Source organism: Triturus cristatus, chromosome 11 (genome assembly GCF_964204655.1).
Source record: "Triturus cristatus chromosome 11, aTriCri1.1, whole genome shotgun sequence".
NCBI classification, from domain to species: domain Eukaryota; kingdom Metazoa; phylum Chordata; class Amphibia; order Caudata; family Salamandridae; genus Triturus; species Triturus cristatus.
Genome location: NC_140594.1, coordinates 365,494,372 through 365,519,802, shown reverse-complemented (window position 1 = coordinate 365,519,802; position 25,431 = coordinate 365,494,372). Strand labels below are relative to the sequence as shown.

General features: G+C 48.6%; 1 protein-coding gene across 1 annotated transcript in view; it reads right to left on the bottom strand.

Annotated features, from left to right (window-relative positions):
• The window catches only part of LOC146784192 (transmembrane protein 17B-like), a 351,918-nt gene extending 332,639 nt beyond the window's left edge, over positions 1 to 19,279 (bottom strand). Inside the window, exon 1 of the mRNA XM_085632822.1 lies at positions 19,066 to 19,279. Within this exon, the coding sequence (XP_085488948.1) occupies positions 19,066 to 19,186 (121 nt within the window). The 5' untranslated portion in view covers positions 19,187 to 19,279. The remainder of the gene's footprint in view (positions 1 to 19,065) is intronic.
• Positions 19,280 to 25,431: the final 6,152 nt, after the last annotated feature.

Sequence of the window (25,431 nt, the reverse complement as noted above, 5' to 3'; positions counted from 1 at the left end):
GGTCAGTTTGTAAACTTTATTCGGATAAACATTGTATCCATAAAAGTACAAAACAGTAAAAACAATGTAAATAACAGGAGAGGAGTAACAATAAATGTTAACAAGAATTTACAATTGCAAAACACAATGTTACAAGCTCAGGGTTGTAGGTAAAATGAAAAATTCATTATCAACAATTGTAGACTTAACCATTCGTAAATTAAAAACTCAGGGATTGAGCTTTGTCTTGCGTGCCCTATTAGCAATTCTCAGAAATGTGCTTAAACGAAAAACCAGCTCTTCATCGGTCAGGATACGCATACTTAGATAGGCAGAATCCAAGCTAATAGGCCTGCTCTTGTTAAAAAAAGGGTAAAGAAGCCCCTTACTGTATTTCATGTAATATTTGCAAAAAAGCAAAAAATGTAGGGTAGATTGGCCTCTCACCCCAATGACATGGACAGGGTACTGAATCAAGTTTCGGATGGTAGCCAAGAGGAAAGCACAATGCAAATTTGACTGTCCCTGCTCTCAAGCGGAATAAAAGGCTCCTTTCCCAGTAACTCATGGGTAAAACAAGATAAATTGGTAGAAGGTGGCAGTGCCGCTCCAGAGACATATAACTAGAAACGAAGGGTTTCTTTGATTCCAGCATAGTTCTTTCGGTGCTATATAACAGATAAAGGGCGCTTCTGAGGTCTTTTTAGTGCAGAGTTTCGGCTTTACCAGGGTTTGAAAAGATATAGCCTTTATTGATACTACATAAACTCTGATATAGTCCAGATAGCCAGGGGATATCCATCCCCTTCTCACACTTCAAACAATCAGTAATAATGTCTCTGGTAAGAGTCGCTGCCTCATTTTTCCAGACCAATAACCAGAAAAGGGCTGGCAGAGCACGTATAAAATCAGTTATATAATTTACATTTAATTCTTTGTGGCAAACATATTGTGGGGTGGAGATTGGGATACCCAACAGCTTCCTATAGAATCTGTTTTCTTCCTGCTGAATGCAGGTACTATTCGCAATACCCCAAATCTCAGTGCCATAAGTAGCCACTGGAACGCATTGTAATTTTAAAAAAAATTTAATAGCTAAAATGGCGCCTGTGTTCTTTGGATGGGGAAAACTAAAAATTGAATTAATGGACTTTGAGAACTTGCTCCTGGAATGGGTGAGATGCTCAGTCCAGGAGCCGTTCACAGCAAAGACCACCTCAAGGTAGGGAAATTTACAGGTGCTTATCAATTTTTGACTACTAACAGTAATAGAACTATGCTGGCGTCTCCGGGGGCCACAGGACATTAAAAATGATTTACTAAAATTAACTCTTAGGTCCAGACTATCCATGTATTTAACAAAAGACTGTTCTAGGTTGCGCAGAGAATTAGGGGTGAGGCATATAAGAACCACATCGTCAGTGTATAACTACACAGGAAGAGGTCTCCTGAAACATTACTGTGGAAATTTAGCCTGCAAACTGAACATTATCTGCGCCATCTTGCCTCTCCCCAGCGCCACGCACAGCGAATGCACGGCCGCCATTTTAGGCACCCCACTCTCTCCCCGCTCACTCTCGACCGCCAGCGCTTTCCCCTGGCGCTGCAAGCATCCCCCGCGCGCTGGCCACCCCCGCTCTCTCATACAGGCCATAAACCCTCTCCTTCTGCGCGACCCTGCTACGGAACCACTTCCGACCGACAACCCATACATGGTCATGCCTCTCCTTTGATAACCCCCTTCCTCTGCGCCCCATTGTCTGAACTGGTCCCAGGCCATCGCCTAGCCCTGCGGATGCAGTTTATTGCCCCTACTGTAAGGGAAACACCCCACATCAAAGGGATTACAGTAGAATCAAAGCCCCTACCCCCTGAGACCCGGCCGGTTGCACACACCCCCGGGAATTAGCGGAATTCCCTGCTGCGCGATAGCCATCTCCCACTGCGGGTAGGGTGGGAACCTCTACTGTAACCATGTGTGGGATCGGATCTGAGCCGGGGCTTCAGGGGATATTTCCCCGCACATCAAGGGAATCTCAAGAATGTACTATGTATAATAAAGCAATAAACCAGTGTATAAAGAGACCAGGTCTCAGAGATGCAGTTAGAGCACCTCGTGACGATACCTTGCTGTCATATCTGATGTGTTCTGCTCCGACGGAATAAAACTTTGTTTCCTGCCTTCCAGTCTCCGGCGCCTGCCTCTTTTATTGGTAAATTATCGAGTGGTATGAGAGGCGATTACCGCCGGGCAAATACTTGAAAGGTTATCGACTGAAACTGCCGCTACCATTTAACAATTGGCGTCCCAAACGTGGGGCCCATCAGCGACACGTGGATCCAGTGGGAGAGGTCCCGACGACAGAGTGAACGACTGCAACGATCGGGAGAGCTCCTGCCCAATAGACCCTCGTCTGGCAGCCGATCATCCGAACTTCACTGGTTCCGAGCAGACCTCTCTCGAGTGATCTACGGTCCTGACTGGGAACCATCAGGAGTGCCGCGGCAAATACGGAGAGTAGAGGACGATCGGGCGCTGGAGGCGGAAGACGAGAAACTGTCCACGCGGTCCGGGTAAGGTCGTGAAATACGACAAAAGTGCGAAATAATTGATTGATTGTTTGAATACTAGTATTGCTCATTGATTGTTCTCTTTGAGATATTCGCTGTCTACAAACGGGGAGGAGTAGAAATACTCTCTCCCTCTCCCTTTGCAGATAGTGAAGGGTAGGTAACGCAGACTTTTGTCCCCGTTGAAACCCGTCGTGCCTATCTTTATCTCCCCATTGATTGATTGTCCGAACATTGATTGTTTTGAAGAATAGTGCTTTTTGAGATATTCTCTGTTTGCAAATAACGTAGAATAGGAATATTCTGTCTAGTCTTTGCAAATAGTGAAGGGTAGGTAACGCAGACTTTTGTCCCCGTTGAAACCCGTCGTGCCTATATTTATCTCCCCATTGATTGATTGATTGATTGTCCGAACACTAGTTGTTCGATATTGGTTCTTTGGAGGTATTCTCTGCTTACAAATAACGAAGAATAGAGATATTCTGTCTAGTCTTTGCAAGCAGTGAAAAGATAGGTAGTGCTGACTTTTGTCCCCGTTGAAACCCGTCATGCCTATCTTCTCCCCACTGATTGGTAGTTGGTTCTGCCCGGACCGCTTATTAGAGGTGAACCATCCGGCTCCACTGGAAGGCACCCCTAATAAGGACATGTTCACTAAATATGGACTAGTCGCCGTAGCTTATAGCAAGCTGTGGCATAAATATACCAAGAAGGACCCCGAAAGTCAGTGGCCACTGATGGGATCCTTCGACGACCGCAAGATAGAAGCGCTAGAAGTAGCTCTGCGTAGCAATAAGACGACCCCTACTATGCTTGACAGTATTGGCATGTGGCGCAAAGAAGCGACGCAACGGAAAAAGAGGGAAGAAGTAAAAGCAGAAAAGGAATTACGAAAGGCAGCTCACCTTGCCGCTAGAAAGTTAGAAGAAGACATAAAGGAGAGAAGGGAAACTAAACTAAGACAGGAGCCCGAAACCTCAGGCCAGTACGCTGTTAGGACCCCTTCTTTGCTCTACCCTGAGTTGTCCTCCAAGCAGCGAACGAATGACGAATTACTGTTAGGTCCCCCGATCATTTACATGCCCCCTCCGTATGCACCCTCCCAATCAGTAGTGCAACACCCACAACCCCCGAACACGAGCGAAAGCAGTACAGGGGCCTCGGCCCTCACGGCCTCCGCGCCGGCTGAGCCTCTTGTACTGAACCCAATGTCGACTACAACGCTAGATGACCATGAGATGGGAAAGAAAGAGTCCACCAGAATGAATCGATTAACTAAGGATGAACGAGCAGGAATCGATAGGATAGTAGGGACGCTGGTGGAGCGAAAAGAAAGTGAGGAGTATATAACAGACGTGTATAGCTCGTATGCCGACAGCCGCAGACGACACTTCGTCGTACGGCTCTGTTATCACGCCCTGAATGCATATGAGGACAGATACCACGATAAAGGTCCCGAAGGCTTAGCGGCCCTATATAGGAAGGTAGACATTGGGGAAGAAGGAGAGGGCGATGTAACGAACCTCTTCACTCGTACACTCGAGGTCTACCGACACCTTAAAGAACATGGGCAGACCACCAAAACAGAAACCCCCATAGCAACTAAGCCCCAGGGAGGAAGGGCCGATGCCATGATGCCCATTAAAGAAGCTGCCCCCTACTGGGTCCCCCCACGGGGTCAGGGAACACACGACGACATCAACCACCAAGATGCGAAGGGAAGGGTTGTATATAACTGGGTCTACCAGCCGTGGGACCGGCAAGATATTTTGACCTTTAGAAAGACTCTACCCGACTTGAGAAAGAACCCGACTGCCTTCTACACTGAATTGGGTACAGCCTTAGGCTCAACGATAATGACGTTAGCAGATATCGACTTGTTCTTTGGGCTATGCCTGCCGGCTGATGTGTGGAAACAAATCCGGAAAGTTGACCACGCTGAGCCGTTCGGATATACCTGGATACAACTCGATACCATAGATAAACAGCGAGAACCAGGACAGAAACCCCCGAAAGCCATCTTAGAGCTCCCAGACAAGATTGTACAAAAGCTGAAGACTCTAATCCCAGAAAGAAAGGTAGACTGGTCGATAGTGACGGCTTGCCGCCAGAAACCCCAGGAGGATGTGTCTGAATACTTCTCCCGATTCGAGACTGTGTTTTCCGATTACAGTGGCCAAGACATGACCACCGCAACCGGACACCACCTCTTTGTCCAGAATTATGTAAAGGGTCTGTCTCAAGAAGTTTCCCAGAAGCTACAGACCAGCGAGAGCAGTTGGGCAGCCTCCAAACCCGCAGCAATTCTCCAGATGGCCCAATACTACGAAAACCAGAAGAACGAGAACGATAGGGCGTCAGAGAAGAAGAAAAAGGAATTAAAGGAGAGGGTGATGATAGCACAGTTGCAAGGGGTGACCATAGGAAGGGAACCCCCAAAGGAGAATTACCAACCAACCGCCCCTAGAAAGCTACCCCCTAGAGACCATACACCTACACCCTACAACGGACGGAGAGACTTAGATGGAAATCAATGTGCGTTCTGTAGAGGGTTCGGACACTGGAAATCCCAGTGCCCGGTCCTTCTGGAAATGAACAAGAATAGGGACCCCAGAGACACAGCATATGACCCCAGAAATAGAGGACAGGGACGAGGGCACACGAACAACACCATCAACGACAGGCCAGGCAGACCAAACACCTTTGATCGCCCCCGCCAAAACCAGTGTCAGCAGTCCGACTATGAGAGCACTCATGACTTCGCATAGGACCGCCAGGGGCAAGGGAGGGATCCAGTCGAACTCCGTGTTGACCAGCAAGGTCCTTACGTCACCGCTAAGGTCTTGGGCACAAAATCTCCATTCCTGGTAGATACTGGGGCGACACGTAGTGCGTTATCTAAACGACTGATTCCTAGGGCACCCTTGTCTGGCTCACACGTAACCTCAATAGGCTTTGACGGAACGCCCTCCACTAACCCCTTATCAGCACCAATCTCCTTTGACTTAGAAGATAACACCACTGACACGACCTTTCTGCTCTCCTCCAACACCCCCGATGCTATTATGGGACTTGATTTGCTAAAACATTTTCGAGCCACCATCAGATGCTCCCCAGACGGAGTTCGAGTCATCCTACACGATAACCCAGATCTGTCCAGGCCCTGTCACACACGGCGTATGCTCTCTATAACCGATGCTGATATGTCCCTACTCGACACATTACCTTCGCATCTATGGGCTAAAACCGACTCAGATGTAGGGCGCATGGTGATCGACCCGGTACACATAACCGTCCGACCGGACGCAGTGCTCCCAAAGCTTCCACAGTATCGGATATCACCCGAAGGCGAGAAGGCATTGGTGGAAATCATCGAGTCCCTGGTCGAGGCAGGAGTGGTAGAAGAAGTAGTCAGTAATGTTTGCAACAGCCCTATCCTACCCATTGTAAAGAAGCAAGGCGAGGGAGATGAGAAAGCCTACCGTTTCATTGTTGACTTGCGAGAGGTTAACAAAGTAGTCATACCCCAGTACCCCGTAGTCTCAGACATCACCACCATCCTCACCCTGATTCCATCCACTGCCACCATCTTTACTGTTATTGACCTCAAGAACGCATTCTTTTCCATCCCCATCCACCCAGACAGCCGCTACCTGTTCGGCTTCACTTTAAAAGCCCGTTCGTACAGATTCTGCAGGGCACCCCAAGGCTACACTGAGAGTCCCAGTATTTACAGCCAAGCCCTCAAGAGGCAACTGGATGCAGTCCAACTACCCGATGGAGTGGTGTTGATACAGTACGTCGATGACATTCTTTTGGCGGCCGACACCACTCCTCTTGCCGTCACAGCCACCATTCACCTCCTCCGCTTCCTTGCGGAGAACGGTCACAAGGTCTCCAGAAAGAAATTGCAATTCTGCCAGCCCCAGGTAACGTATCTAGGCCACCTACTATCCAAAGACGGGAGGAAACTTACCCCTGACCGAATTCAAACCATCCTAGAAACCCCTGTTCCCAAAACTCAGAAGCAAGTACGATCCCTAGTGGGCCTCACCTCCTTTTGTCGACAGTGGTTGCCAAACTTCAGTCTTACCATAAAGCCTCTGCTTTCCCTGCTGGCTAAGGATGTCCCCTTCCCCCTCCCCTGGACACCTGAATGTCAATCCTCCTTCAAAGAATTACGAAACGCCCTCTGCTCGGCCCCAGTCCTAGGAACCCCAGACTACACTAAACCTTTCTCCCTCTACACCCACGAAAGGGAGGGATGTGCGTTGTCTGTCCTAACCCAGTCAATAGGCCCTAAGCAACGCCCTTGTGCCTACTTCTCTGCCACTCTTGACCCCGTAGCCAGAGCTTTGCCCGCCTGCCTTCGAGCAGTAGCCGCCGCTGCTGTCTCTATCCGACAAAGTGAGGGGATCGTGCTCTCGAACCCCCTCACGGTATTGGTACCCCATGCTGTTGACACCCTCCTGAACCAAACCAAGACTCAACACCTGACTAGCGCACGACTGACTGGTTATGAACTGACTCTGCTTGCACCCCACATCACATTGAAACGATGCACCACTCTGAATCCAGCTACACTACTGCCTCTCCCTGACGCTGACCCCAATGCATCCCCTATACATGATTGCGTGACCCTCACCGACGAACAAACCAAGAGTAGGGTTGACCTCCGGGATACTGCCTTCCCGGACCCTGACGGAGAACTGTGGGTGGATGGCTCATGCATCAAGCTCCCCGATGGCACCACCTCAGCTGCCTATGCAGTCACCACAGCCCGAACAGTTGTTGAGACAGCCCGCATCACACAGCGATCCGCACAGGCGGCGGAACTAATTGCTCTTACACGAGCCTGCATCCTGGCAGCAGGGACAACCGCAAACATTTACACAGACAGTCAGTACGCCTTCGGGGTAGTTCACCACTTTGGGCTCTTATGGAAAGAGAGGGGATTCTTGACTTCTCATGGCACACCCATCCTGCATGGAGATCTAGTCTCTGCCCTGACCGAAGCAGTCCTCCTCCCCACACGGTTAGCTGTGATCAAATGCCAGGCACACAAGAAGGTGACAGACATTATAGGACAGGGAAATGCACTGGCTGACATTACTGCCCGAACCACAGCCGAGAATAGGTCCACGACCCGTATGTACGTGACCAGGTCACAAACTGAGAAATGGAAGGATGCTAGGGAAACAATTAGGGATATCCAACTAGCCAGCACACCACACGAGTTAACTGAATGGGCCCGGGTGGGATTGAAGGACGATGACGGTTGCTGGCGAACCAAAGACTTGAACAAATGGTTGTTACCAGATTCATACTTGATCCCCATGCTGACCATGGCACACTCCCCCGCACACATAGGGTCTGCCCCCATGATCGAACTCATCTCTAAAGTCTGGCACAACGACAAAATACCAGACTCAGCCAAACGTCTAGTCCAACAATGCCTAGTATGCCTCCAACACAACCCTGGGAAAGGAACTGCTGTACCCCGGGGAGGGTTTGGGGTCCCCAATCACCCCTTTGAAGTCCTACAAATGGACTATGTCCAGCTAGAAAGGTGCCAAGGTTTGAAGTATGTACTTGTCATTGTGTGTGCCTTCAGCAAGTGGGTGGAAGCCTACCCAACCCATGACAACACCGCTATGACTACCGCAAAAGTACTACTGAAGGAGTTCTTCCCCCGATACGGCCTTTGTCGAATTTTGTGGAGCGACAATGGCCCCCACTTCGTAGCCGAAGTTATCCAACTCATCTTAAAAGGGTTGGGTGTAAAACAGAAGTTCCATGCGGTCTTCCATCCCCAATCTGCAGGCCTGGTTGAGCGACACAATGCCACATTGAAGCTTAAGATAGCAAAAATAGTCGCCACCACAGGGCTAAGATGGCCATACGCTCTCCCACTAGCATTGCTATCAATGCGTTCCACCCCCACCAAACACCACTTAACCCCCTACGAGGTCGTCTTCGGGCGGCCCATGAACCTTTGGACTGCACCAAAACCGACATCCATCCACGACGTCCCGGACGTCCTCATGTCTGATTATCTGTACAATCTAACTAAAACGTTGTCTATCATCCATCAGCAGGTGCTGCACGCCATTCCCGATGTTTCCAGGGGCCCCGGACACGACATCCAACCTGGTGACTTCGTCTTAGTGCGTAACTTCCAGCGCACCAAGAGTCTGGAGCCCCGGTGGACGGGCCCCCTGCAAGTCCTGATCACCACCCGAACAGCTCTTCGAGTGGAGGGGAAACGCAATTGGCTGCACGCACACCACTGCAAGAAGATATCACCGACCCTGACAACCACGGACAACGTCACCGCCCGAGAGGAACTTCTGGACAAAGACCGACCATCCCTGAGCCGCTGCCCGGATACAGAGACACTTGAATTGATTGAATATCCCGATCCCACTGTGCCATCCAAAGAAGGGTATAACTTGCGACGAAAGGAGAGGACTTCGGCTAAGCAGACCACAGGCTAAGTGGAAATCTCAGAGCGGTAGCCTAGTCACCTCAAAGGCCACCAGGAGAGAAACTAAGCAAAGTCTGTGGTTCTGCCCGCTACCGAGTCTCTCGAAGGTGATGGAAGCGCCCGACATGAAGGTGATGGAAGCAACCGGACGTCCGAAGATCCCCTACAAAAACCCAAAGACTGACCGAATGCACAGCTTTAAGACTATAACACTTTTTATTACCCTTCTCTTTTGCCTTCTCCTCATGGTCACCTTCTGGATCATGGAGGAGAACACACCCGCTCATAAGACATTGCTGACCACCGTTCAACCTACCACCACTAAGGAGCACCATCTGATCTCACTTTCACCCCAACTCCGAGAAAGGCGTAAGGAGTTCTGGAATAACTCTTTTGTGCAGTTGCTCCACCAACACAATCTTGCCACCAACGCCACTAACTGCTGGATCTGTGGATTGCTACCACATGCCACTGGGCACTCAATCCCTTTCATCCCTTCACCTTTTTCTGTCCATGGTTCCTGCCTCGCCTGGCTGATCCTTCTGCAGGAGAGCTACAAGGACAATGCCACTTCCAGCAGAACCATGTCACACTTCTACCATGGGTTCTGGATGAACAAAACTGGTAGAACTTCCGCCCTCTTCTGCCCTCTGAGATCGAACGCTTCCTTTCACATGGACATCCCTGCCAAAGAACGAGTTGAAATGCAAGTGTTCAACAATCCAGCCAGACCCACCTTCTCTTACCTCCGAAAACGGACCGCCGCCACCCTAACAGTGGCCCTGTCCGTCATCAACATCACTGGATCTGTATGCCTCGAAGGCCTGGGGGCACAGCTGGTGGGCCACAGCTCCTGCCTCATCACCCGAACATTGGATTCAGTTGACCCACCCTCCTTTGTTGCCTCCCCGAATATGTACTTCGTCTGTGGTACTAAGGCCTACACCTGGCTCCCGAAAGGTTGGGGAGGCACCTGCTACATCGCCTTTGTCCTTCCTCCGACGTATGTGGCTCCAGCAAACCATCACCGACAGAAACGGGCCAAAGACATTGTGCAAGCCGACTCCACTGGAGCACAGTTCATGGATGCAGTAAAGGGTCTTGTTCCGCTCTGGGGTCCGATGGCAAACAGCCGTGCCATCCGCCACTTAACCCAGGCAGTCGAAACGGCAATGAACATTACGGCTGGCGCCCTCGCCAACAACACCGCCGAGCTCCAGGCCGTCCGCTTAGTGGCCCTTCAGAACCGCCTCGTTCTAGATGTGGTCCTGGCTGATCGTGGAGGAGCATGCCGCATCATTGGGTCCAGCTGTTGTACCTACGTACCAGACAACTCACCCTCAGTCTACAAAGCAATTGAACACCTCCACAGACTGTCCACAGAGGTCCATCAAGAGCAAGAAGAATGGTCGCTGGGGAGTTGGTTTTGGGACACTATTAAAAGTTGGGGATGGAGGCTGTTTTCATTTATCCTAATACCGATTGTGATACTATGTGGATGTTGTTTGGGGATTCAGTGTCTGCCACCTTTATGTTCGCTTTTTATGAACTGCATCTGCCCTAAGACTTTGAACTTTGAAACAGAGCGGATGAAAGCCCTCTATGAGGTGGAAGTCCGCAGTATTATGGGGATAAATCCGAACTAGACAAGCTGGCGAGATATGTTAAAAGGGAGGACTGTGGAAATTTAGCCTGCAAACTGAACATTATCTGCGCCATCTTGCCTCTCCCCAGCGCCACGCACAGCGAATGCACGGCCGCCATTTTAGGCACCCCACTCTCTCCCCGCTCACTCTCGACCGCCAGCGCTTTCCCCTGGCGCTGCAAGCATCCCCCGCGCGCTGGCCACCCCCGCTCTCTCATACAGGCCATAAACCCTCTCCTTCTGCGTGACCCTGCTACGGAACCACTTCCGACCGACAACCCATACATGGTCATGCCTCTCCTTTGATAACCCCCTTCCTCTGCGCCCCATTGTCTGAACTGGTCCCAGGCCATCGCCTAGCCCTGCGGATGCAGTTTATTGCCCCTACTGTAAGGGAAACACCCCACATCAAAGGGATTACTGTAGAATCAAAGCCCCTACCCCCTGAGACCCGGCCGGTTGCACACACCCCCGGGAATTAGCGGAATTCCCTGCTGCGCGATAGCCATCTCCCACTGCGGGTAGGGTGGGAACCTCTACTGTAACCATGTGTGGGATCGGATCTGAGCCGGGGCTTCAGGGGATATTTCCCCGCACATCAAGGGAATCTCAAGAATGTACTATGTATAATAAAGCAATAAACCAGTGTATAAAGAGACCAGGTCTCAGAGATGCAGTTAGAGCACCTCGTGACGATACCTTGCTGTCAGATCTGATGTGTTCTGCTCCGACGGAATAAAACTTTGTTTCCTGCCTTCCAGTCTCCGGCGCCTACCTCTTTTATTGGTAAATTATCGAGTGGTATGAGAGGCGATTACCGCCGGGCAAATACTTGAAAGGTTATCGACTGAAACTGCCGCTACCATTGAACAATACTACGTCTTGTTCTTTGACTAAACGCAGCCAATCCTGATCATAAAGCTTAGACTGTAACCCTGCTACATTCCAACTAAGAATGTTCAGGTCTGCGCCTCTGTCAACTCTAATTGGGGAATGATTGCCATTATCATTATCAGTTGTTACTATGATTACAGGGGGATCCTCCCTGTGAAGCTGCTGGTACTGCTGGACAACCATCAAAGGTGGTTGTCAATCCTGTGCATCTAGACTCGAGAGTGCGTTAAACCTATTGGTTATCAAAGGCAAGGTGTGGGCATCCCTACGGGGTTTAATGGGTGGCTTATAAAAATGACCCAAAGGGAGCACACTAATGCAGGTATTTTGTGTGGAGGGTTGCTCAGAAATACTCAGTAAGCGGCGAACCATGTGGGGTCTACGAAAATTAAGAACAACACAATCACCATTTATGTTCTTAACAGAAGGACCAACCCACCCTACTCTTCTGGCCGTAAGGATGTTGTTCATGTTAGAGGGATGAAACTCCTTATGTTTGCAGAGCCAGTCTACAGACTTGTTACGCAAATTTGCCCAAGACTCCCTTTGTTCCCCAACTCAATTGGGAACCCTAGCCAAAACTAACACATAGGGGTAGGAGGCACGGGGTAAACTTAGTACATCAGTATTTCCTATTGAGCAGACATTACTAGGACAGTTGTGAATATCCCTACTTACGCTTGTGTCACTTGCAGGGGCACTGGGGCATTGGTGAGTAGGCCAGCTACTTTCTAATGCAGGGTTTGAATTAACTGTATTTCCCTGAAGAACACCCTGTCTTTCCCTTTGTTCACTGTGGGAATTACACCCAGGAACTACATGTGTATTGCTACAATTGGTGAGCGAAATAGCAGGAGTAATATCTTTATAAAAGTCAGAGCTGAAATGTATAGAAGAAGAAAATAGTTCACCCCTGCCAATATTTTGATCGGAGTTCGCGTTCGTGCTCATTAGGTTAGCCAGTTCAGAGTTCAAGGATTTCAGTTTCCCCCACAATGAATTGAAATTCATGTCAATTGCCTTCTTAATGTCAGCCAGGGCATTTTCAATAGGTCTCAGTGCGGCAGAGGGAACAGCAGCATCTCCCACGGCACCTATATTAATGTCAGTGCGGGCGGGGTTAGAGATAACAACGGTCTGTGTGTCCACTGAAGTGGTGCGAGTAACCACCTGATTTGTTACATTATTGTCAGGATGGCAGCCTTTGGGATTTTTGGTTTTAGTCATCCCTGCATTCCTCTTTATTTTTACAGGTTAAATTTTCATTTTGGCATTCCTTTGGGGACATGCCCGTGCTCTAGTGTTGATGCCTAGTGCATCAGGGGCGTCCGTTTTGGAGGCTCCCGGGCTGAGCGGTGATAAGTCTGAGGAAACAAAACAAGACGCCGTGGGCGGTGAATTATGGGGAGATTCAAGTGTTGCACTATCAGGGATCAAGCCCCCTAATGAAAGGCGGGAGTGTAAAGTTACAGGGTCCATGGACAGGCGTCGCTCTGTCAATTCAATTTCATGGGACAGCAGGGACTCTGCCCTCACAACGAAAGCATCCAATGTCCCGGCTACTCCTTTGCGTTTACTCGCCATTACAGAGGCTCAGAGCGGTCCAGTTACAACACCACAAGTTGACACACTAATAAGCTATATATGACAGTTCTAATCATAATACCTTGTAACATGGGTGCGGGGATTAATTCCTTGGTTGTAGTTTTCAGGGGGGTGTCCCAGCCCAGCCTCTTCCGGCCCCTGATGGGCACCGACGCGAAGCAGGTTGCCGCGAGGGGTGATGTAGCCTTTCCCCAGCACAGGTGCGGCGCGTTAGTGGCAGCAGCAGGGCTTCCTGGGACTTGCAGTCCCCCACAAGAGATCACAGTGTCCTCCTCCAACAACGAAGCGGCTCCCGCAAAGCGGGTGCCGCGAGGGGTGATGTAGCCTTTCCCCAGCACAGGTGCGGCACGTTAGTGGCAGCAGCAGGGCTTCCTGGGACTTGCAGTCCCCCACAAGAGATCACAGCGTCCTCCTTCAACAACGAAGAGGCTCCCTATTCACCACTGGGCTGCCTCACCCTGTCTCCTGGAATTCCCCAGCCCTGTCACTCAAACTCCAGACAAGGAATACACAGCCTAGCAGAGGCAGGTTTGGATGGTTAGACAAGAAAATACCTACTTTCTAAAAGTGGTATTTTCAAACACAGAATGTTAAAACCAACTTCGCTAAAAGATGTATTTTATCATTCTGAGTTCAGGCATACTAAACTTGAATTTCTATCATGTTCCCTGAGTCAGTTAGGATTATAAGATGTAATAAATCAAACTGCCCATTCTGGCCTATGGGGAACAGGTAGCCTTGCAATAGTGAAAATGGCTGTAATTCACTATTAGGACAGGCCACACACACCAAGGCATGGGCTACCTTATACTTACAATGCACCCTGCCCTTGGGCCTACCATAGGAGTGTCTGATATAAAGAAAAGGGAAGGTTTGGGGACTGGCAGGTGGGTGCACTTGCCCAGTCAGAATGGCAGTACCAGTCTGCACACAGGCTCTGCAATGGCAAGCCTTAGACACACTTTTACAGGCTGCTTCTGTGGGTGGCACAACCACTGCTGCAAGCCCACCAAGAGCATTTGGATTACCAGCCGTGGGCACTCCTGGTGCACTGTACTAGGGTCTGACAGGTAAATCAAACCAGCCAATCATGGAATCACTAATCCATACATCAATTTACAACAGGGAGAGCATATGCACTTTAGCACCGATCAGCAGTGGTAAAGTGCCAAGAGTCATAAAACAGCCAACAACAGGTCAGAAAAAATATAGGAGGAAGGCAAAAAGTTCAGGGATGACCCTGCAAAAAGGGCCAAGTCCAACACTGTGTGACCATACCATGCCTGCTACGACAAACAAAATGTTTGCTATGATTTTCAAAGTTATTTAGATATCATCACACATCTCTACCTGTACTACAATATACACTGAATACATTTAATTCAAAACCTGAAAAATTGGACGTATTTGAAAAGACACACATTATAAACAAGGAGTGTTCTTTCTTGTGAACATATAGTCTGTTCACACAAGACTCATTTTAGTATATAGTCGTGGTGTATTCACATTAATATTCAACACAGTGAAACAAATGTCTCCACGGTCACACAAATGACAATGATCAAACATTTACATTACATATACCTTAAACATAGCTCACTTTTAACTTTCTTTCAGTGAATTTCATTGGTTTTTCTACGATTTACTTATTTTTCATCCCCAGCTATGCACCACCAGCTATGTGCAGCTGGGGTTAGCCACAGGGTCTGGCCTGCAGATAGCTCCTGCGTCCAGCCTACCGTGGCTGCCCAATCCTCACTGTGCATGGCCTTCGGTCATATCCAGATGGTTTTGGATGCACAGCCGTGTGCAGAGGATGTTGGGGGAAGCAAGTTGTCTGCGGCCAGGCCCTGTGCTACAGTTGCCCGTCCAATCAACACTCAGCATGACCTTTGAACTGCAAGGCCCCAACGCCACCTCCCTCCTGGACAACCTCCAAAACATCAGACTCAAACAGATCGTATCAGAGCCAACACACTCAGCAGGACACACCCTCGACCCCATCTTCACAGCGGGAAACTCCTTCACCTTCAGCCACACCTCCGAACTCCCATGGATGGACCACCGCTGTGTCCACTTCACCTTCAAAACAAACATCTCACGCAGATGCCTACACCAGCTCCAGTGCAGGAATTGGAACAAGGTTTCTGACGACCAGCCCGCCACCTCCCTCAGCCGCTCCACTCCCACCACCACAGACGACGACCCTACCACCGCCGCCCGTACCCTACACAACTGGATCACCAGCTACGGCAACACCATCGCCCCCCTCAAGATAACATACAACCCACACACCAAGAAAGCCAGCTGGTTCTCCACCGAACTCTGAGAATTCAGAAGAACCTGCAGATGCATCGAAAAGCTGTGGAGGAACACCAAAACCCCAGCCGACCTCAACAACTTCAATGCAGCCACCACCGCCCACCACAAACTCATCAGACACTCCAGGAAGAAAGCTCTCCAGGACAGAGTATCCACCCACACACACAACAACAAGGAACTATTCAGCATCATCAAAGAGTTTGCCCAACCCAACAGTGAGGTTACTGACATCCCACCCTCCCAGGACCTCTGCGACAGACTCAGCGCCTTGTTCCATTACAAAATTAAGACCATTTATGACAACTTTGACGACAACAACCCTCATGAGGAACCCACACCCACCTCCCCCACACCACGCAGCTGACACTGGACAGCTGCCCCCCCTCAGCATCAAAGACACCCTAAAGAATATGAAGACAACCCACTCCGGGCCCCCTTGGACCCTTGCGCCCCCACATCTACCACAAGCTTCAGCAAATCATCAACCGCTCCTTCGAGACCGCCTCCTTCCCCGATGGCTGGAAACATGCCGTGATCAACCCTCTCCTGAAAAAACCCTCAGCGGACCCCACTGACCTCAAGAACTTCAGACGGATCTCCTTACTCCCATATCCGGTGAAAGTAATGGAAAAAGCAGTCAACAGTCAACTTGATTCCTTCATAGAAGAAAACAACACACTTGACCCCTCCCAATCAGGCTTCAGGAAGAATCACAGCACTGAGACCGCCCTTCTCGCCACAACAGACGACATTACTCCCTCCTCGACAGAGGAGAGACTGTGACCCTCATCCTCCTGGACCTGTCTGCCGCCTTCGACACAGTCTCACACCGCACCCTAGCCAGCAGACTCCACGACGCAGTAATCCAGAACAAGGCCCTCAAATGGATCCGCTCATTCCTCTAATGGGGAGAACACAGAGTGTAATACTTCCTCCTTTCCTCTCGGAATCCACAACAACCACCTGCGGAGTCCCCCATGGATCCTCCATCAGCCCCACCCTGTTCAACATCTACATGGCCCCACTCGCATCCATCGTCAGATCACACGGACTCAATATAGTATGATACGCAGACGACACCCAAGTCATCCTTTCCTATCCAATGAACCCAACATCTCTAAACACAACTTCCAAGAAGGAATGGAAGCAGTCACCAGGTGGATGAAGAAAAGCTGCCTACAACTCAACACGGACGAAACAGAAGTGCTCATCATGGGCCCACACCCCAACGCCTGCACAACGCCTGTTGCCCCCCGGCCCTCGGGAACCTTCCCACCCCTACGGACCACGCACGCAACCTCGGAATCATCCTGGACTCCAAACTCAAAATGGACCGCCAGACAAATGCTGTCACCTCCTCCTGCTACCACACCCTCTGCCTACTCCGGGAGACCTTCAATTGGATTCCCCTTGAACACAGGAAAACCGTCACCCAGGTCCTCATCAGCAGCAGACTAGACTACAGCAACGCACTCTATGCCAGGATCAACAAGAACCTCCCCAGAAACTCCAGAACGTCCAGAAGGCTGCCGCCAGACTAGTCCTTAACCTACCGCGCCACTGCCATATCAGCTTGCACCTACGGTCACTACAGTGGCTCCCCGTCGAGAGGAGAATCACCTTCAAGCTTCTCACCCACGCCCACAAGGCCCTCCACAACACTGGACCCACCTACAAGGACCACCGCCTCATATTCCACGCACCCCAAAGATCACTCCGCTCAGCCCAGCTCTCTCTTGCAACAGTACCACGCATCAAGAAGTGCAGAACAGGAGGACGATCCTTCTCCCTCCTCGTGGCCAAGGCATGGAAAACACTCCCTCTCCACCACCGACAGACACTACCACTCTCCAAGTTCTTGAAGGACCTTAAGATCACCGTGATCACCAAGGAGCCGCGCCCCCCCCCCCCTTCTCCCCCCTCCTCAGCACCTTGAGACCACTTTGGGTGTGTAGCTGCTCTTCACAAACCCATGATTGATTGATTGATTTGGTCGTGCCAGCTGGAACTGACCTCAGGGTCTCGTCTGACAGTAGGCCTTGTGCCCTACCTGCCATGACCACCGACCCCCACTGTGCATGGCCAAAAGACGTGAACAGCAGACACGGATGGTAGAGGCAGAGCTCACAAGTAAGGCGCAAAATGACTTTCAAATCCGGCACCTAAAACTGTCTTCTATTAAGTTTACGAGTCATCTCTGACTCACATGTCGGGCACCAAAATCAGAGTTTTTTGGGGACTGCATTTTGCACGCTTCTGGGTACCCATGGCCACTGTTCTGGCATCGGCCACCTTTGGTCTTGGCTGCCCATAACTTTAGAAACTTTTTTCACAGCATGAAACTTGCGAGTCAGAGTAATCCCTAATTCCTAATCCAGCCACATTGTCTTAAAATTTGAAAATGTGATATGCAGGACTGACAAGCAAGTTTAAATGGCTGAGATATAGAAAAGTGTTAACCCTCTAACGCCTGCCTGGCAACTTTTTTGAAACGCTAATACCTTAAAAACTATATATAGGCCACAATGTAGGTAAATGCACTCGACGAGATGAACTTGAAAGGGCTACGGGTATCAAAAAAATCTGCTTTTCAAGAAAGGCTGAGGCTTAAAAAATGCAAATAATTGTACAATGGATGGCAACTATACAAATGCACATAAGCATGTTCTGATAAACATTGGTTTTTAGGGGGTACACTCACCATTCATTGTGCACCATGTGTTTATAAAAATTATAGACTTATTTTTATTTTGTATGTAGTAAATAAACAGCGTTTTAAAACACTGAGAAGTACCACACTGGTTAGACTGGAGATTGAAAACGTTCCTAGCAATCCCTTCAAATTGGTTCACATTAATTTTGTGATTTGTAATAATTTCCCCTGAGTAAAGAGTTGATTGCCATTTGCCAACAGGTTTTGTGCTTAGCGTTTCCTAAAAAGCACAAATATTAGTGTCACTGAAAATGTGGTGATAAAAAGAATGTCATCTGGTGTTCACAATAGTGCATCCGAAAAAAAAAAGACGAAGGTTTTGCAGTGAATCAATTTTTTACACTATAAATAGGACCGTTTTTATTGGCTAGTGCGGGGAGCAACCCATCTCTTCATTCACATACATATATTAAGACAATTAAGCAACGCCAAACACCATTAGTCACGGCAATCTGAGCTTTGATCAAATTTCGCTTCGGGATATTTCCCAAAATATCAAAACAGAAACAAATTGTTTGGCAAATTGATTCAGACATATATGCATCACTTCCAAAGTGATTTGTCAAAAATGTGAAAACAATTATAAAATATGAGAGTGATGTTGAACTGTTTCCCACGCACATATTTTTAAGTAGTGTCAAGCAAGGAAGTGACACTTGACTTTGGTGAAAGTCGCTCACTGTTGCTGTAGAGAGAAATAAGGGAAGTTTGATAAACGCACGTGCGGACAGGGGCTTTGCAGCCATGTTTTTTTTATGCATCGTCATCTGGCACGCTCTGTCTCTCGTTCTGCACATCTCTCTCTATCTTGTCACAGAGTGAGACATAAGAGGGGACATTGGCACATACCTCTGTGGTACACGTGCCCTTCTGCTCCGCAGTCGCTGGTCTTGTTGTGGATGAAGAGGGACCCGCTGATGCTGGCCAGGCCCTGTCGGACATTGTGAGGCAAGGGACTCTGGGCGGCCATTGCCCTCCTAGTCTGTCTTCATCTGTGCTCTGAAGGATCAAGCCGGATTAGGAGCGGTCTTTTATGTTTCCTAATTAAGAGGCTGGCCGGGGCTACCACGCGGTGCCATGGGCAGGCGATGGCCTCGTGCAGGTCACTGCAGTCACTGAGTGAGATCGAGACTGACACGCCCCGCGTGCATAAACAACTCTGCCGTGTCCCTTCTGTTCAAGTCCCGGTCCTCTTTGAAATCCCAGGGCTTTCGTGAACGACCTTAATTAGTGTAAACTGAATTGGAAGAAGTGAACTGACGCACAGACGTGAGGTATTACGTGGCCGCCACAATTGGATGAGCTAACGTATCGAATAGCAGCAAGTGCCAGGGCCCTTGTCAGGCGGCAACTGGAGTTTGCACCAACCATTGCCCAGGGCCGGCTTTAGCGCTGGTGGCGCCCTGTGCGAAAATGTTTGTTGGCTCCCCCCAATGACCACCTCCACCACGGACTCTCTCACTAGCACCCTTTAACAGTAACCAAGTCTCCAAACCACTCGCTATCAGATGCATTAAATTAGTTATATAGCGCCACTCATACCAGTGTAGGGTGTCAGAGCACTTTGCATCACACACACATTGCACAGCGATAATCAATCATACGTGTGTAAATTAGTGTATAGGAAATGTTACATAAGCCAAAGGACTTAAGATCACAAGCATCAAACTCAGGATTTGCGAATCCTAAATAGCGAATTTTAAGAAATCGCTATTTAGAACTTGCAAATCCCTATGCATGTGGTAATCGCAAAAAAAAATGCTATTCCTACATATTCCTTAATTGCGAGTCGCAATTAAGGAATAGCTACTCATTAATTCCTATGGGCCTAATTGCATGCGCAATTTGCGAGTACCAAATAGGTACTCACAAATTGCGCATGCAATTTTAAGGGTGCAAGGGTGCCAAAAGGACACCGTGTTGTACCCCTGAAATTGAGATGTTACCACATGTTGCGCACATACATGCCCGTGTGTGTGTAACATGAAACTTTGCAAAATTCACTTTAGTGCATTTTTCAAAGTTTTTGCAAATTACCATCAAGTCCAAATTGATGGTAATTTGCGATCCCTAATTGCGAATTCACAATTTGGAATTGCATCATGCATTGCATTTAGGGAATTGCAATTTGCGATTCCCTTAATGTGTTCGCAATTTAAGTAATCGCAAATTTTGCGATTACTTAAATTGCGAATTTGGGTTGATGCATCCCAAATGCAAAAGTACTGATCACAAAGGGGCAGATTTGTTTGCGATCGGTATTTTGGTTGATGCATGTGCCCCTAAAAGTGTAGGAGTCACATGCCATCCATACTGGTAGGCAGTATAGTTTGAGAGTGCTTGGTCAGAAGCACAAACTCAGAGTCGAAAAAGAAACAGCACAGTTGGGAGTTTTTTCTCTAATAATAAGAATCGATTTCTAGCCAAATTAAAACTTTTTGCAACATTAATAAATGTTTTAATGTATACTTTGTAGTGTGTATGAAGTTCTATGATGAAAGTTAATAGATCACTGTTCTATATTAGGACTTAGGTATAAATTGCAAGTAACAAAAGGATGTCTCTTTTAAAACCAGTAACCTGCTGATCTGTTTACATTATATGCACTCTGTAATCTACTTGGTACAGGTTCTTTGCAGCAGGCGTATTAACCCTCTGCACTAACTTCACATATGTCAAAACCTCAACTTTATAAAACTCTGATCCCTCTCATGGAAGGACATTAATCACAGGAGTTATCTTGACAGTTTTGTGAGGCCTGGTAATTGCTGAGGAAAGGAACACTGCAGCAGACGCTTTCAAAACATAATACACTTGCAAACAGGCGCCCCCAGGAAGCCAGCACCCGGAGCGGTGGCACCGGTCGCACCGCCCTAATGCCGGCCCTGCCATTGCCCATGCCAGCGTTGCCAATGACACTACCACCAGAGCTACACACCATCATACTCCTACAAGTGTTCAGACTATTCCAGGCCCCTAAAGCTATGAGAATGGTTTGGCTGGCAGGTATCAGTCATTTTTAATGTGTATTACATTAATAAACAACTGTTGTTATGCTCTTCCCTAAATTAGACAAACAGTGCCACCATGTGGCAGACTATAATGAAGGCCAGTGTTGGTGATTGAGAGCCGCTCCCGAGCACCGGAAACCACTGGCTCAAATTAAGCACTGTCATCAGCTTACAATGTCAGAATGAATGAAAGGCATTTGTGGATCTGGAGACCTACAGGTAGAAGAACCCTCTGCATTTTTAACAGAGCTAAAATGGTTTCTGTATTTCATGGTCTTATTCTTGGAACCTAGAAGTGACAGCCCTTGCGGGGTAGTAGCACCTGCAGCCTGAGCTGCACTTAATCAAGCTGGGAGCTTCACGTTCCTGGCCAAGGATGCGTTCAGGAACAGTGGTGAGGGGAAATTATTTTCCTTTCTGATTGTCTCTTGACACTTTTAACTGTTGCTGCTTGCATTCTTTGATAAATGACACCTTTGCAGGTTTTCAAAGACGCGTTAATGTTAGCTTGTTAGTAGTGTGATTCTCGCAATTGCATCTGAAAGACGACCACTGTCCTCTTACCCACTGAGCTGTTCAACATGTGAAAAAATAAGAAAGCTAGGAAATACGGGGCATATTATCAAGAAACGTCGATAAAATTATCGCCGCTTTAGTGGCAGAAAACTGCTGCTAAAGCGGCGATAATGGGCTTGATAATATGCCCTTGAGAATTCCCATAGAAGCCCATGTTCTGGTGTCTACATGGGCTTCTATTGGAATTCTCTGCGGCATATTATCAAGCCCATTATTGCCGCTTTAGAGCGGCGATAATTTTAACGCCATGCTTGATAATATGCCCCTACATTTTACTTTACATTCAACTTCATTTTAGTTTGCATTTCGCAACTCGGCGATTTGGCTCTATGACATAGGATACTTTAATCTATTTTTGTTTTTTCAACCAACGGCACGTTGCATTGTGCGGCTTCTAGTTTTTTCAGTTTTTTTAACAGTTTTACCATGGGCTAAAAAAGCCAGCATACAAAGTACTGTTGGCTAAAATGTCAGAATTGCCAATTCATTCTCAGCTGTTTTTAATTTTTACACCGTTGTTTTGTCAGCCATGGACCTTTTGCAAAGTTGATTGCCCATTAAAAAAAAAAATGTGTGTTTCACACGTAAATCCAATAGTAAACTTTGCCCAAATATTTTGTAAGCATTCACTCTTTCACTCAAATCATTAGTTAAAACAAGCATTGTCAATGGGGCAAGTTTCCTCAGGTCATACTGACTATTGCTATTGGTGAGGATGTACACATGTGTGACATGTTTCACTAGGCCGGTCACTATAATCGTAGCCTGTGCTATGAAATTGCCCATGCCCACACTGCCAAACCACCCTTGCAGCTGGCTGGGTGTGGGAAGCTGAAGTGCACAGTCCTTGAGACTGTGAACCACACGCCCAACACCAAAGCATCTCCTGCTTTGCCACCAGTACCAAGAAGGCAGTGGTAGTGAGGAGGTGACAGCTGGATCCCATAATTCTCTGCAGCCTTGCCTGTTATGTATGCGATCTACAAAAGCAGCGCCACGGAGGCCGAGGAGAACAGCTCTTAGCTCATCGTGGTCCTCAAGCCCTGCTGAAAGTGTTGCTGGCCACCCCTTTATTTATAGCTGAAGATCCAACTTTTGCATATAAAAGTGTCTTTTTTGGATTGTTTTCTTTAGCACCTTAGATGATATCACTGCACTGAGTGGCCCTTAATGGAATTAGTGAACCACACCCTTTCTACTGTGTCTGTTTTATTGATGAGTCACTTGTCTTGTTTCCTCAATATAAACCTCTATTTGTATAGATGGAGCAACATCATGGCTGATGAAGCCACACAAAATAGAGATTGTTGTACAGTGTGCATACGGAACTGAACTATTTGGAGGTGCTCTCTGATGTGATGATCTTGAGAAAGGAGGCGAAAGAAGAATAGTGATTGGTCAAGGTTATAAGCCAGAATCGAAACCAGGGGGCATATTTACAAGGATTTAACACCACCAGAATGTCACTTTTTAGGTCTCAGCTAGCGAAGGCTGCGCTTGCACAGTCTCGCTCGTGAGATTTAATGACTTGGAGAAGAGGGGCTTGAACCCGCCTCTCTTCTCTCCTCTTCTCCATTGGCTGGCCTCTGAAATACTGGTCAGCCATTGGAGAAGAGGTTTGTCTCTCCAAACAAGCCCCGTACTTTTCGGATTTGGGGGCGTTTTTCAATTATTTCTCTTTTTTGTACTCCCTGCCCCTTTCACACGTGGTGGGCGTGTTTTTTTTTTTTTTTTACATCCGAAGGTTCGGCCATTTCATGCGCGGCGGGACTGGGAATGGAGCATTTTTTTTATCCTCGGCAGACAGGAGTCTGCAAAGGTACAGAGCGGTGGCTGTACTCCCTCTCTCTCACCTCTGTGACTGCGCACTGGAACGGCCCTAACATCAAATACTAATTGTTATGGCTGTAAAGTGGGGCTTCCCTTGTCGAGGTATCGCGGCACCCCGGCACGCATTTTCGTCCTTACGTGTCCCCATGCTAGCGCCTACTAGTGGGCGCGCTTGACTGCCGGCGTTGCCTGCCCCGGTACGGGGATCTCTGAAGTGACCGTGTCAAGTGACAGACTGCCTGTCAGCGCACGTGTCAATGCCCACATTGTAGGCTAACTCCTCTGTGACTTGTAAATTATGGATCGGCGCTGCACAGAGGCCTTGCTCGCCCTCGCAGTGCAGTGTGCTGAAGGTGAGGACACAGACGGTGTACGGTTACACTTCCCGTGTAACTGGTTCCTCCTCATTTGTTGAGATGTCTCAGCAGGGTGGAGCAGAGACTGAGCTGCCAGCAGCCGAGAGCTCACTTCAGTGACGTGAAAGTGGCTTCACTTCAGGCGAGCTCGGCGCACTCCGAGCTCACCCTTTGATTCGTGACACATCCCGAGCAAGAGCCCTGCTGTGCCAGGAGCCTTATCTCCTGAAGAGGGCGGGGAGGGGCAGGGGTGCAGCCCGTGATGTCAGCTGGTGTCAGCAGGGGGAGGGCCGAGCAGGGAGGCCGCGGCTGCACCTAGGGGTCTGCTGAACCAGTCCGAGGAGGCACGAAGCGCCGGAAGTGCACGGGGCATGCGCTGCTTTTATTTTACTTCACTTTCCAGACGTATGTGTATGGGTGTAAAGGAATGGAAGTGGACGCCGTCCGGACATGTGTAAAGAGGTAAGCGTGAGATGCCAATGTTGTGGGAGGTAAGAGGGCGTTCGCGCTGTTATGACTGTGTCATACAGGCGTGGAGTGAGCAAAGTTTTAAAGCGCCGCTGGAGAACTGCAGAGCACTCACCGCCGATGGGCACTTCCACCATTCCCATTGTGCAGTGTCTGGAGCTACTTACTAACATCGCGCCGTGAAGCTTATCTTCTATGCGTGTTTTCGAGTGGTGTTATTAGTCTAGAATGCACCGATCACGCTGACTTGCTTAGGGGTTCTAAATCATTTAGCGCACGCCCGTTCTGTAACATGTGAAGGACACAGCAGTTGTGTGAAGACGTTCTGCGCTCCCGCATGAGTGTTTTGTTTACCCTTCTGTTTAACACCCGCAGTGAAATACCTCGGCGAAGTGTGCATTACAACATATTTGCATTCAGGGTAAGATTCCTCCCGAGACCGTAGGCACTTACAGGCAGGTGTGACTTGCTCAGGAGGCCCCGGGAATAAGTAGACATTTTTATCCTCGGCAGACAGGAGTCTGCAAAGGCACAGAGCGGTGGCTGTACTCCCTCTCTCTCACCTCCGTGACCTCGCACCGGAACGCCCCTAACATCAACTACTAATTGTATTGTATTAAGTGCACATAATGTAAATAGGTCAGTGGGGCTACTGCGTGTGTGTGTGTGTAGGTGGCTCTGTGGGTGGCTCTATTTGTGTGTGGGTTGCTCTATGTGAGTGGCTCTGTGTGAGTGGCTCTGTGTGTGTGTGTGGCTTTGTGTGTGTGGCTCTGTGTGTGGGTGCAAATGCAATAGGTCTCGCATTTGAGAGTGATTAAGCTATTGACATTGTAAATAACAATGCCGTTTCTTTAAATGTTTTAAAAACAAAAACATAAACAAAAATAGTGTCATGAGCAATGCCAATAGCTCTAACTTTAACAATGCCGAGACCATTGCATTGTAAATGCTTGTTACTGACGTTATGGTGGTGT